This window comes from Aquarana catesbeiana, linkage group LG04, assembly GCF_042186555.1.
Source record: "Aquarana catesbeiana isolate 2022-GZ linkage group LG04, ASM4218655v1, whole genome shotgun sequence".
Taxonomy (NCBI): domain Eukaryota; kingdom Metazoa; phylum Chordata; class Amphibia; order Anura; family Ranidae; genus Aquarana; species Aquarana catesbeiana.
This window is the reverse complement of record NC_133327.1, coordinates 199,758,988-199,772,694: the sequence shown is the minus strand read 5'-3', so window position 1 is coordinate 199,772,694 and position 13,707 is coordinate 199,758,988. Positions and strand designations below refer to the sequence as shown.

The window sequence follows — 13,707 nt, the reverse complement described above, 5'->3', positions numbered from 1 at the left end:
ACAGTCTTTCCAATCTGTCTGATTTTTCTTGTATGAAAACGGTACACATTAAACAAAAATGGTTCGTTCTGTTCACATACGAGAAAAAATGTTGGAGTTCGACCCTTCAGAAACTTTCATTTGCAAAGTCTGAATCGGATGTCGGAAGTTGTGTACACACTATACGAAAATCGAACAATCACCTTGTACCAAATTTTTCTTCTGATTTTCCTCAGTGTGTACCCCACTTTACATTGGTAGTCAGTGGCAAGAATGCCCTCCTTATACATTGAACAAAATTATAAAAACGCAACACTTTTGTGTTTGCCCCCATTTATCATGAGCTGAACTGAAAGATCTACGACTTTTTCTATGTACACAAAAGGCCTATTTCTCTCAAATATTGTTCACAAATCTGTCTAAATCTGTGTTAGTGAGCACTTCTCCTTTGCCGAGATAATTCATCCACCTTACATGTGTGGCATATCAAGATGCTGATAAGACAGCATGATTATTGCACAAGTGTGCCTTAGGCTGGCCACAATAAAAAAGGCACTCTAAAATGTGCATTTTTTTGGTATGGGGGGGCTGTCCGAAAACCAGTCAATATCTGGTGTGACCATTTGTCTCACGCAGTGCAGCACATCTCCTTCGCATAGAGTTGATCAGGTTGTTGATTGTGGCCTGTGGAAGGTTGGTCCTCTCCTCTTCAATGGCTGTGCGAAGTTGCTGGATATTGGCAGGAACTGGAACACGCTGTCGTATACACCGATCCAAAGCATCGCAAACATGCTCAATGGGTGACATATATACGGTGAGTATGCTGGCCATGCAAGAACTGGCATGTTTTCAGCTTCCAGGAATTGTGTACAGATCCTTGCAACATGGGGCCGTGCATTATCATGCTGCAATATGAGGTGATGGTCATGGATGAATGGCACAACAATGGGCCTCAGGATCTCTTCACGGTATTTCTGTGCATTCAAAATGCCATCAATAAAATGCACTCGTGTTCATTGTCCATAGCATACGCCTGCCCATACCATAACCCCACCGCCACCATGGGCCACTCGATCCACAGCTTTGACATCAGCAAACCGCTCACCCACACGATGCCATACACTCTGCCATCTGTCCTGTAAAGTGAAAACCGGGATTCATCCATGAAGAGAACACCTCTCCAAAGTGCCAGACGCCATCGAATATGATAATTTGCCCATTCAAGTTGGTTACGACGATGAACTTCAGTCAGGTCGAGACCCCGATGAGGACGATGAGCATGCAGATGAGCTTTCCTGGGACGGTTTGACAGTTTGTGCAGAAATTCTTTGGTTATGGAAACCAATTATTGCAGCAGCTGTCCGGGTGGCTGGTCTCAGCTGGGAGGTGAAGATGCAAGATGTGGAGGTCCTGGGCTGGTGTGGTCTGCGGTTGTGAGGCCGGTTGGATGTACTCCCAAATTCTCTGAAACGCCTTTGGAGACAGCTTATGGTAGAGAAATTAACATTCAAATTCAAGGGCAACAGCTCTGGTGGACATTCATGCAGTCAGCATGCCAATTGCACACTCCCTCAAAACTTGCGACATCTGTGGCATTGTGCTGTGTGATAAAACTGCATATTTTAGAGTGGCCTTTTATTGTGGCCAGCCTAAGGCACACCTGTGCAATATTCATGCTGTCTAATCAGCATTTTGATATGGTACACCTGTGAGGTGGATGGGTTATCTCGGCAAAGGAGAAGTGCTCACTAACACAGATTTAGACAGTTTTGTGAACAAGATTTGAGAGAAAGGCTAAATTATTTTAACTATCTTAAAACATCCATGTAACAAAGCTGTGTTAATATTCTTAATACACCATGCCATCATTTTGCAGTTATTCCAAACAGCCTTGAATAAAAGGTGAGGCATAAAACAAACACTGGTTTATGGTTAGAGTAAAAAAACGCCATGCTTTCAAAAAAAATACAAAAGACCCAAAGTACTGACCATACTAGGTAAAGGGGCACTAGGCATGTGGCTTAGACTCGATGCCTGCAAGAAAAGTATCAATGGAAATGAACAATTTTGAATAAATGCTGTTGTTTCAAATGTTTGCTGTAATAGAAAAATCTACAGTCTATAAAAGATTGTTACCTTTACTTATTAGTTTATGCAAAGAAAATGGTCCTTGCAGCAAGCAGATCTTATGAATGAAAATAAGAGTCTGGCTATTAGAGGCAAGACTTTGATAAATAAAGCTGAGCATTATAAATTTCTAAAATACACAAACTAGGCATTTTAAACAATCTGGGCAAAAGGTATACCTGTTGCAAAAATGAAAAGTTAACCAACACATTTACCTTTAAGGAATATAGTAAATACCCCTCCAGCTGCCCGTGCCACTGAACACCACTATAGTGAAGAGGAATTGCCACCTGCAGTTTCTTCTAAACTTACACTTATTGGAGTGCAAATCTCCTGTGTCTCCTGCTGAATTAGTGGTTCCTCCTGCCGCGCTTATTGGTTCCTCCTGCCAACTCTTCCAACACTACAAAATACAGGAGTGGGTCCATCGCATGACAGCCATGGGCCAATCACCAAGCGCCAGCATCATCACAAGCTCCTCCATACTCAGATATACAGAGTCTTTATTTTATAGCCAGTGGCTGAAAGTGCAGTGAGGAGATTGGAAAAATAGGAGTGTATGTGTTGCTGGGGAGGGATACATTAAAGTAATCCACTTTCTTTGTTGATCATGGACAAAGCACAAGTGTGCTTTAAGGATTGTGTTGTATCTTAAAAGAGAAGGTCCAGCCCCCCCCATGAAAAATTAAAAGTCAGCAGCTACAAATACTGCAGCTGCTGACTTTTAATATATGGACAGCTTCACAGCCGGTTCCCTATTGTGCGCTGCGCTTTCTAATTGGCCCGACGGTGGATAAATTCTCCCGGAAGTGGCGGAACGTGTACCTGTTCCCCCTGAAAGGTGGCAAATGTGGCACCAGTGCGGGGGGGGAGAGACGGATAAGCGGAAGTTCCACTTTTGAGTAGAACTCCGCTTTAAAATACCTAAATCAAATGCGATTCAACTGAATTAAAAAGAAGCTGTGTATTAAACAAGCCTTAAAATTCCAAATACCTCATCTGCATATAAAATGTAACAAATAGGTCATAATAAACAATAAGCTAGGATGTAGGGGAAAAGCTCCGTGTTACCTTAAAGAGTGTGGACCATTAGTATAAGCTCCACCTCTACCCTCAACTTGACCATGCTTCGATTTTCATTGAGAGATGGTGATTAGCCCAATGTCTGATCCTTACTTTCAGTTAAAGCAGAACTTCACCCTAAAGGGGAAGTTCTGCTTTATGCCCTCCTACCTCCCCTACTCTATTTTTTGTTACTTTTTTTTATTTTTGGGGGGGACAGATAACCAGTTTTCACAGGTATCGGTTCCCACTTCTGGTTGGATTGCTGCGGTACATCCACCAGAAGTTCTCATCTTCCCCTCCACCCTTAACCCTCTAGGACACATCACAGGTCCCAGAAGGCTGCGGGACCATTCAAAGTCCAGTGTGGCTCACGCATGTGCAATAGGCAGGCAGCTGTGATGCCACAAGGAATCACAGTTGACTGCCCATATTAAACATGTCACACTGGGGACCCCAAGACCAGCGAAGAACACTAGCATTTGGTCAAGTAACCTGCTGCAATAGGAGCCCAGACTAGCATTTTCTGGAAGACAGGAAAGTATTTCCTTTAGCCATTTTCAAGATATTTATAATTTCACTATAGCTCCACTTTAAAGGAATGGATAGAGGGCAAATTAAGCCTATTTTAAAGGTAATCATGTTTACATCTGTTACTGAGGAAACTACAAAATTGTAGATTCAGAAAAGACAAATTGTATGCATTTGTAATTGAAAAGCAGAACCCAATGTGTCAGATACAGTAACCATCTCGGACTGCTCTAACCTCACTAAAAAAGAGGAAACATAGCATATTGCACATTGAGCACTGAACTCTTATTAAAGCCTATCTATCTGACTGATCACTACAGCAATATATCTCTTCATACAGCTCATATACATAGATAGCATTGTTCTACATGTAGCTTCATCAATCTTTAATAAATGACTGCTATATTATTATTTCATTAGCAAACCCCAGTCAAAATGTACATCTCATTAGTATAAGCTTTGTACCTTCTGTTTTAAGATGGCTCAGTTGTGCTCCCTACATTGTTTTTACAAATAATGAAATGCATTTATTCACAAGTGATTTCAAATATATACAGGTGCATCTCAAAATTAGATCTAAAAATTAATTTCAGTTTGTCAATTCAAAAAGTGAAATTCATATTTTCTATAGATACGTTATACACAGAGTGATATTTCAAACGTTTATTTCTTTTAATTTTGATGATTATGGCTTACAGCTTTTGAAAACCCAAAATTCAGTATCTCAGAAAATTAGAATATTACATAAGACCAATAAAAAATAAATTAAAAAAAAGGATTTTTAAAACAGAACTGTTGCACATTTTCCTTTTGACCTGCAGATGGATGACTGCCATTTATTGAGCTACAGATAAGCAAGTTCAGATTACACTACCAGTGGCTGGCAGGGCTCCAAGGACCCCTGCAGTGTCCTTATGCTTGAGGTCTTAAGTGCCATAGGGCTTATAAAAGTACCACACCTCTTAAAATTAACCTGCTCCTGGCAAAAAACAAAAAAACTTTCCCATGCTGTCTGTGTGGTTTTCCTACCATTTTTTTTAAGGAAAAGCATTCATGTCTCTGAACCACAAGGTTGCTTTCAGCAAAGGGTTTTGGCACACTATATATAGCAGATGGAAGAATGCCAGGCTTGCTTTTATCAGTTACACAGCCAGGAGTATAGGAACTGACATCTGTCGTACAGGCTCAACAGTGCTAAACTTGTACATCAGTGTCTGTAACTGTAATTATGTGCCTTCTAGGTAGTTAAATAGTTAAAAGTGTTAAACTATTATAGGAATAGTACAGGGTGAAAACAGCTGTGGATTAAATCACTAGGAAAGAAAAGAGCAAATCGGGGCAGTTAAAGGTTGGTATTACCGCTGGCAGTGTATACCTAAGCTAACAATCAGGTCTTTGAAATTAATCTGGCTATAAAATCTAAGCTGATGACAGCACTGCAATTTGAGGAAATGCCTACCCTGTGATCTTCTCTCAGAGCCACCTGGGAAGGGTTTTGCCCTCTTCGGCCATGAGATCTGCCATCTGTGATACTGAAGAAGGGATCCCGGCCAAAGGGATCAGAGAAGCTTCTCATTATCTGTCTGACATGTTCTTGGTGTGCACGGAATGGATCCCTGTGAAAAAAAAAAACAAAAAAAATAAATAAAAATTATATATATATATATATATATATATATATATATATATATATATATATATATATATATATATATAAATAAACATCAATCACCCTGTATATGCATACACATATTCGCATCTGATTACATTTATGTTCTCAAGCACACTAAGCATTTGCTCAGCTCCTCTGCACGAAGTGGTAAAAGCTGAGTACCGCACACACATTTATGCATTAATGCATTCTATTAGCCAGAATATAAATTTATGATGGCAATTAAAATGCATTAACATGCAAATGCGCCTAGCGTTTATGTGCGTTCCACATTTCTACTGCCCAAAAGCTCCTCTCCTGAACATGCTGGTGGTGGGTTTTTTCCTGCCTGTAAACACTTCTCTTCTAAATTGCCTGTCAAAGCCAATGTGTGAATGGACACACAGGGCAACAGAGGTGTATGTATAGGCAGAAAAAGGGAAGAAGCCAAACACCTAAAAGCAGAGTTTACATCCACTGTGCATGAGCCCTAGCTGTTCTAATGAACATCCATTACTAAATAACAGATATATTTTTTCAATTAAGAACAAGGCATATTTATTCATTAAAACAAAAATCTCCCATAGTATTTAAAAAAAAACGTTGATAATCATAAATATTAAAATAATCTTCCACCGAAAAAAAAATTTAATAAAAAACAAAACAAAACAAAACAAAACAAAAGTCTGGTATGCAGTCCATATTGAACTGCAGTGGAGTTCATTTAGTGTAGTTCATTAATCATTCAGTTGCTGGCATGAATTTCTGAATAAAATATGGCACACATAAACGACTCTCCTGTTTAATGGTAAACACTTTAGAAATAGATGGGAAATAGACATTGCTATTTACTAGCCATGTGTCTTGCACAGATTGTAAAGAAGAATTCCAGGCATGGTATAGTCTTACATAGTTACATTAGTCCAGCTTAGACCAATGTAACTATGTATATACCATACCTGGCCCGATGCCCCTGGAAGCTGGAAATTACTGAAGTATTTGCCACTACTCCAATGATTGCTTTGGGATCCTGAGTTGAGCGGCTAGCCTGATGCATTGTAGATACAGGAGATTGTCTGCTCAGTACATTTGCCATTCAGCGATTGCGCTAAATTCTCTGAATAAATGCAAAATGTTCTTTGGATGAGGTGGAGAGGTGTGATGTCACACCTTCAAGCAGCTGTAACCCAGAATCTGCAACTACCTTTAATGTGTCTTCAAATAGGAGAGCCAGGAAATGTTGAATGACCAAAGTACAAAGAGGCAGGGTGCGCATGCAGAAAGCATTTCAGTCCATGCAAGCCGACCACGAGTCTGGACCTGTAAAAGCACCTTAAGGCTAACGCCACACACTACACGCCAGGGGGAGCACCCACAGCAGGATCCAGTTCAAAACATACATTACAGGCTAACCCTGTCTTCCATCAGGTGGAGTCTGGAGCCCCCCCCCAAGCTACTTTCAAAGAGTTCACTGATCTGAAGCGATGAAAAAGAAGGAGGATAGAGAAGGAAGGATTATGTTGGGTCCCCTGCAGCCTCTTTTTTGCCAGTGTCCAATCACCCGAAGGTAGGCAAGACAAGGCTTTTTATGACATGACATGACATTTCTCTCATGTAAAAATCTGTATTTTTTTCTGGAAGATTACTTAGAACCTCCAAACATTATCATTTTTTTTTTACAGAGGCCCAATTTTTTATGTCACATGGTATTTGCACAGTGATTTTTCAAATGAATTTTTTTTGGGGGGGAAAAATACACTTTAACTAATTTTAATGCACTAAAACACAATAGAATACCCAATTGTTTGGTAAAATATAAAAGATGTTACGCCAAGTAAAGAGATCCCAAACATGTCATGCTTTAAAACTGTACACGCCCGTGGAATGGAGACAAACTACGTCAATTATATTATCCATAGGCAACCCTTTATAGGTTACAGGGGAGAAAAAGAAGGGGGTTGGGGTAAGATTACCCCTGGGACTTTTAAGGTGCTTATTAATATTAAATTGGATCAATGCAGTAGATCAAAAAATAAAAAATAATAATGTATGCAAAATGCCAAACTGTCTAAAATTTTTTAACTTTTAATTCAAAATCTTTAATAGTTACATGTATCACCAAGACATCTAAAAACATACAAAATTTCTTTCAATCTGAGTCAAATAATGAATGAGATGTTTAAATAAACCACTTTAATGGATACCACTCTCCACCATTGAGAGTGGTATCCATTAAAGTGGTTTATTTAAACATCTCATTCATTATTTGACTCAGATTGAAAGAAATTTTGTATGTTTTTAGATGTCTTGGTGATACATGTAACTATTAAAGATTTTGAATTAAAAGTTAAAAAATTTTAGACAGTTTGGCATTTTGCATACATTATTATTTTTTATTTTTTGATCTACTGCATTGATCCAATTTAATATTAATAAGCACCTTAAAAGTCCCAGGGGTAATCTTACCCCAACCCCCTTCTTTTTCTCTTCTATCTAATAGGGATGTGGTGCTAAGGGTTAACTGTCCCTGCCCTCTAAACATAGGCTTTATAGGTTACACTTTAGATTCACACAGGAGGTCTGGTGCTAGAATTCTTGCTCTTGATCTGACATTTGCGGTGATACCTCACACGTGCGGCACGACGTGGGACCAATGCGCGCATTCGCCTTTGCATGCAAGCACAAGGGGATGGGGCACTTTAAAATGCATTTTTTTTTATTTATTTTTAAACTGTACCTTTAAATTTTTTAATCATTTTTATTGTTGTCACAAGGAATGCAAACATCCCCTGTGATAGCAATAGGCAGTGACAGGTCCTCTTTACTGAGATATACTATTAGACCCCCGATGTCTCCTCTGCCTTTAAAAGCTTTGAATCATACCAAGATATGATCCAATGCTTTTTTCCAAACCAGCAATGGTTTGTTTACAACCAGTGAAACTGGAAGTTCTTAGACCATAGAGATCAGCTATACGGTCAGCCGAAGGAGCCACCAGCTGCAATTCCGGGTTCCCGGCAGGACAGGAGAGTCCGGGAAGGCATCGGGACCCCCTCCTGCCGCTTGTAAAAGCAATCCAGCCTCTTTTTAGGCGCTAGGATTGCTTTTACAAGAAAGTGCTATGCTGGCTCTAAAGAAGAAAAAAAAAAAAAATATGATATTGGCATAAGCACTCAAAGTTGGGCGACGTACAGGTACGTCACGTGGCAGCAAGAGGTTAAAGAAGCTTGTGTCCTGTACAAAATAGGAATTTTGACTTAACCTCAAAATTTCTGCAATCGCAATTGAGTTTATACAATTGAGACCATGGGACGTACACAAGCAATAAAACTGAGGGAAACAATATAGCAACATAAACTGCCAACAGGCCCGCAAGAAACGCAATGGTTATAAAGGGTTTTTTTTCCCTTAGAATAAAACATGTTATACTTACCTGCTCTGTGCAATGGTGTTGCACAGAGTGGCCACCCACCTCCTTTTCTGGGGTCCCTTGCCAGCTCTGTCCACTCCTACTCTTCTACAAGTGCCCCCTCATCAGACCTCTTCCCCGCCCCCCCCCCCCCGATCCCCCCTCACAGGATTTGATTGACAGGAGCAGAAACCAATGGCTCCCGCTATCACCAAGCCTTGTGAATAGAGGAAGAGAGAAGCGCTGCTGCAGATAGGCAAAGTTTTGAGAGGGAAATGTTGTGACTTTAGAACCACTTTAAAGAGACCGAACAAAATACTAATAACAGATAACAGCTTGAAGCCCCTTGTGGCCGAAGCATGCAGCTGAGGCTTGAATGTTCACCTGGTAAAATGTGAACAAAGAAGCAGGTGGTAGTCTTGCAAATTTGGGATACAGTTGCTGGATGCTTGGAAAGACACCAACAGTCCTGGTGGGATGGGATCTGATGGGAAAACCTATGTTAGAAATACCGTTACCGATATGTCTAAGAACCTTCCAGGACGGCACACCTGAGGGACCCCTTAGAAGCCAGAGTCTCTCACCCCCCCTTTTCCGAAGGGGGGTTTTTACTCACCGGGCCCTGACCTGGATCTGCCCGCAGCTGCAGTCGCCATCCCTTGTTCCATGAGAAGGTTGGCTCGGTCCTGGGCTGCTGGTACAGCTGAGGGGCTAGTGCAGCAAGCTGACTGCTGTCCGCCATCTTGCTCCGTCTCCCTCTTCCCCACACCGCTCTCGAAGCTGTTCTCCCAATGTTTTAAGAGCACTTCCAGGTCATGCTGTTCCTCCAGTGCCACCCACTTCTTGTGATGTGGCCGTGACCTTACCATGCAGGATGGCTTTCCCCCAGGGATGCAGAGAGCGGCTGGCAGCAGCGTTTTATGCACTTGCAGCTATGGCGCGCCATCCCTGTGGCCAGATTGCTGGTCCACCCTTGAGGGCGACCTGTGAGAAGGACAAGCCTGCAGGTAAGTTCAGCCCTCCCCGGCCTCCCTAAAACCTGTCTCAACAGGGGACCATCCGACCTCCTCGGTCATTTGGTCTTTAAACAAAACATGCTGCTTTGTTCGGGAGAAACACAATCAATACTGGGGATTAAGGGGAAGGGTGGGGTCTTATAACGAGCTGTCAATTGATTGTGTTTCCTGTAGGGAGGAGCCCTCATCTCACAGGTGTGCCATCCTGGAAGGTGATAGGAGAAAGAGAAACGCTTATTACGTAGGCCCTGGAAATGCGTCGTCTAATCCACCTGGCAATGGTCTAGTAGGATTTATGGTACCAAGTAGACCCTGACAGCCCTAACCACATCCAAAACAAAGTTAGGATAATTAGGCAATTTCCTTGTCATGTTTTGGGCAGGACAGAGGGAAGAGAGGACAATATCTTACACTTAAAGTAAAAAAGAAGGTTCTGGTCTCAAAACCACCATGTCCTTTTCCAAAACAAGAAAAGGGTCTTTACAAGAGAATGCTGCCAACTCAGATATAGCAACATTTCGGAGCCACGCAGGGCCCCTTCGTCAGGCAAGTGACCCGAAGGGGCCCTGCATGGCTCCGAAACATTGCTGTATGTTTATCATGTATTAAAGCATTGGACCCTTTCAAGGAATCCTTGGTGTGCGGATGACATTTTCTTCACTTTGATTATCCACGGTTTCCAGCCTATGGCCATTACAGCACCCAGCATTCCTGAACAGTTGGTTTTCTTGAATGTGTGCATGGGGGACATTGCATTTGTTTGTGACCGGGGTCAAAGAGCTGAACTATAAGAAGGCAATCTTTTGAGGGAGGAAGATTCTAGCTAGGGCTGTGTCCAAGATTACATTTAAGTACTCCAAATGTTGTGAGGGCTGAAGAGCAGACTTTTTATGAAGTTGATCATCAAGCCAAAGGTTTTGCACATTGCTGGACAAGGTTGTGATGAAGGAGTCATTCAGCAAGAGCTCGTCCAGGTAACATGTGGCATGAATGCCCTGAGTCTGCAGAACAGCCATAAGTGGGGCAAACACTTTTGTGAACTCTTGGGGTGTAGAGAAGAGTCCGATTGCTACAGATTGGAAGTGTTGGTCTCCCACAGCAAAATGCAGAATGTGTTGATGTAACAGGATGAAGACAAGGCATAGATAGGCATGTTGGTCTACTGTGCCAGAACATGCCCTTGTCTAAGAGAAGCAATGACAGATCTTTGATTCCATCCGAAATTTCGGTAAACAAAGAAATCTGCTTTGGGATGTTAACTCCAGTATAGGGTGAATGTCTCCATTTGGTTTTCTGACTAAGTCTGAATTGAAACCCAGAAAGTGTTCTTTTGAAGGAACTGGTAAAACTACCCCTTCTGCCTCAAGTTTGTGCAAGAGTCATTAAACCTCCTTTTTTGGTCTGAAGCTGGTAATTTGGAGGGCAAAAAGCGAGGAGGGAAAATTTGTACCCCATTTGAAAGGATTGATTATACCCAGAGGTCTGGGAAGTCTTGGATCCAGAGTGCCACAAACATGAACAAACATCCACCCACTCCAAGGGGGTACTTGAAAGGCTTTCTGGGCCAGGACTTGCAACAAAATGAAACGTTTGGACCCCTTTCAAACTGGAGCGTTTTGCAGGTGCTATAGCGTTAAAAATAGTGCCTGCAAACCACCCTAAAACAGCTGCTCCATTCACTCCAGTGTGAAAGCCCTCTGGCAGTGGTCATGTGATCACTACATTCTCGGTCTTAGAGCAGGGGAAGAACAACTTTTGCATCAGACTGATGCTAAGGCATAACAAGGTGAGAATGTTTGTTTATTTCAGGACCCCACACTTCACCTTTAAAGTAGAATTAAAGACAAAAATGTTTTTTTCTTCATTTTGGATAGAGTAAGGGAGAGTTATAACCCCTATCATTTTTTGCCTTCTGTGTCCCACTGGGGAGATTTCCCCTCACTTCCTTTCCCATAGCCAAAACAGAAAGTGAGGAAATCTATCCAAGGTGGGGTAATCCTGGAAACCTGACAGGTGTTCTAACCCCTCCCCACTCTTTTTAAAGCCAATCAGCTTCTAACTTCACCTTGTTCAATTAAGCTTTGACAAAAAACCTGGAAGCGGATTGGTTTCAATGCAGAGCTGCCCCAGATATTGCACTCTAGTTTTAGTAAAGCACACCCACCATGTTGTTGCAGCTCTAGATTAGAGGCAAAAATCACTCCAGGGCATGGCTATAATGACACAATAAATGCAAAAAAATAAAAATCTTTTGTTTGTGATGAGCAGCTCTACTAGTAGAAGTGAGCGATACGTTAGCTTTAAAGTGTTATTAAACCCACAACAGTAAAATCAGTATATATATATATGCAATAAAGCATGCTTGTTATACTCATCAAGAAACCTAAGGGGTTAAATCCTCTGCATTGTGTAAAAAGGCTGTTTGATCCTGTCTTCTCTGATCCTCCCCTTCTTCCACAGTCTCCAAACCATCTCCTTGGGGGCAAGCTACAAATGTTCAGTTTGGGGTGTATTGCTAGAGTTTTTTAGAGGTTTTTTTTTCCTTGGGGGGTGCATGCGATCAGCTCAAGGCCAATCAGCACTGTCAAGACAGAGGGTCAGGGGTCCTGCAGCCTCATAGGTCAATCAGGGGAGAATGAAAACTCCTTCTGCAAGCTTTAACTAGACACTGATAGAAGTCACAAGACTGCTCTAACTGCTGATAAAAAGGGCCCTGCGCGACTGCACGAGTTTGGTCCGAATGCGATGCAAATTCAGCGCATGCGTGTGTGTGTGTGTGTGTATATATATATATATATATATATATATATATATATATATATATATATATATATATATATATATATATATATATATATAAATAAAATGCGGAAAAAATGCATGTTCAAAAAACACGGTAAGCACCGCAAAAAGCACTGCAGAAATGCTCAAAAGCAACATGCATAGATGTGAAACTTCCTTTAAAACAACCTTAAAAATTGTAAATTCTGAAACTTGCATCCATATTAAAGCACAAAAGACAGCAGACACATGTCTGGCAGTAAAATAAAACAAGCATGGAACACAGGAAAATGTGTTCCAGTCTGCTCACCATTTGGGACTGGGAAAATATTCACACTTCAGCTGGAGCGTCTTCCTAAGTAAAAGGAAAAAGCAGCACTTGACTTCTCAGCTACAGAAAAGGAATGTCCTTGAGAGGTCCATGTAATGCCCAGACCAAAAAGGATTAGAGTAGCTGTGTAGGATTTGGAGATTTGTGAGTCTTCCTAATAGTTCATATGACATCTTCAGACCATCTGTAACCATTCCAGAACTGGATCAGTAAAACTGTACTCTCCAGTGAGCAAATCTTGCAGGCATTTGTAATAAGTGACTCATGGTTTTGGATGGAGCAATGTATTTTGTTAAAGCGGAGATCCGCCTGGGAATTTTTTTTTTTAAAACATCAGCAGCTACAAATACTGCAGCTGCTGACTTTAAATATATGGACACTTACCGGGTCCTGCCTCCACCATTCCTGGTAAGGGAACCAGGAAGTGAAGACTTTTGGCTTCACGCCTGGTTCCCTACTGCTTATGCGCAAGCCGCGTTGTCCGTTCTAGATGGTCCCTGCTGTCTTCTGGGACCTGTGTCTCTCCCAGAAGACAGCGGGGGGGGGGAGACATGGCGTAGTTTGCCGCAGAAAATGCGGCGATCTATGCCCAGAAGTGGGAGCAAGTACCTGGTTTGACAGGTATCTGCTCCCCCCTCCCCCCTGAAAGGTGCCAAATGTGACACCGGAGGGAGGGGGGGTCCAATAAGCAGAAGTTCCATTTCTGGGTGGAACTCCGCTTTAAGCTTAATGTAAAAGAAAGGCTTTTTACATACACTTGGGGAAAACAAAAAAAACAAAAAAAAAACAAACTGCAATAAAAAGCCTATTAGGCTGGGTT

General features: G+C 41.6%; 1 protein-coding gene across 2 annotated transcripts in view; it reads right to left on the bottom strand.

The window, feature by feature from the left end:
• MLF1 (myeloid leukemia factor 1) overlaps positions 1–13,707 on the bottom strand; it is a 119,859-nt gene that overhangs the window by 55,519 nt on the left and 50,633 nt on the right. Inside the window, exons 2-3 of one of the 2 annotated variants that reach the window (XM_073626096.1) lie at positions 5,159–5,315; positions 1,969–2,013 (exon numbers count right to left, since the gene is read on the bottom strand). In XM_073626096.1, coding sequence (XP_073482197.1) covers positions 1,969–2,013; positions 5,159–5,315 — 202 coding nt within the window. The remainder of the gene's footprint in view (positions 1–1,968; positions 2,014–5,158; positions 5,316–13,707) is intronic. The other variant, XM_073626097.1, reaches the window with a different exon arrangement.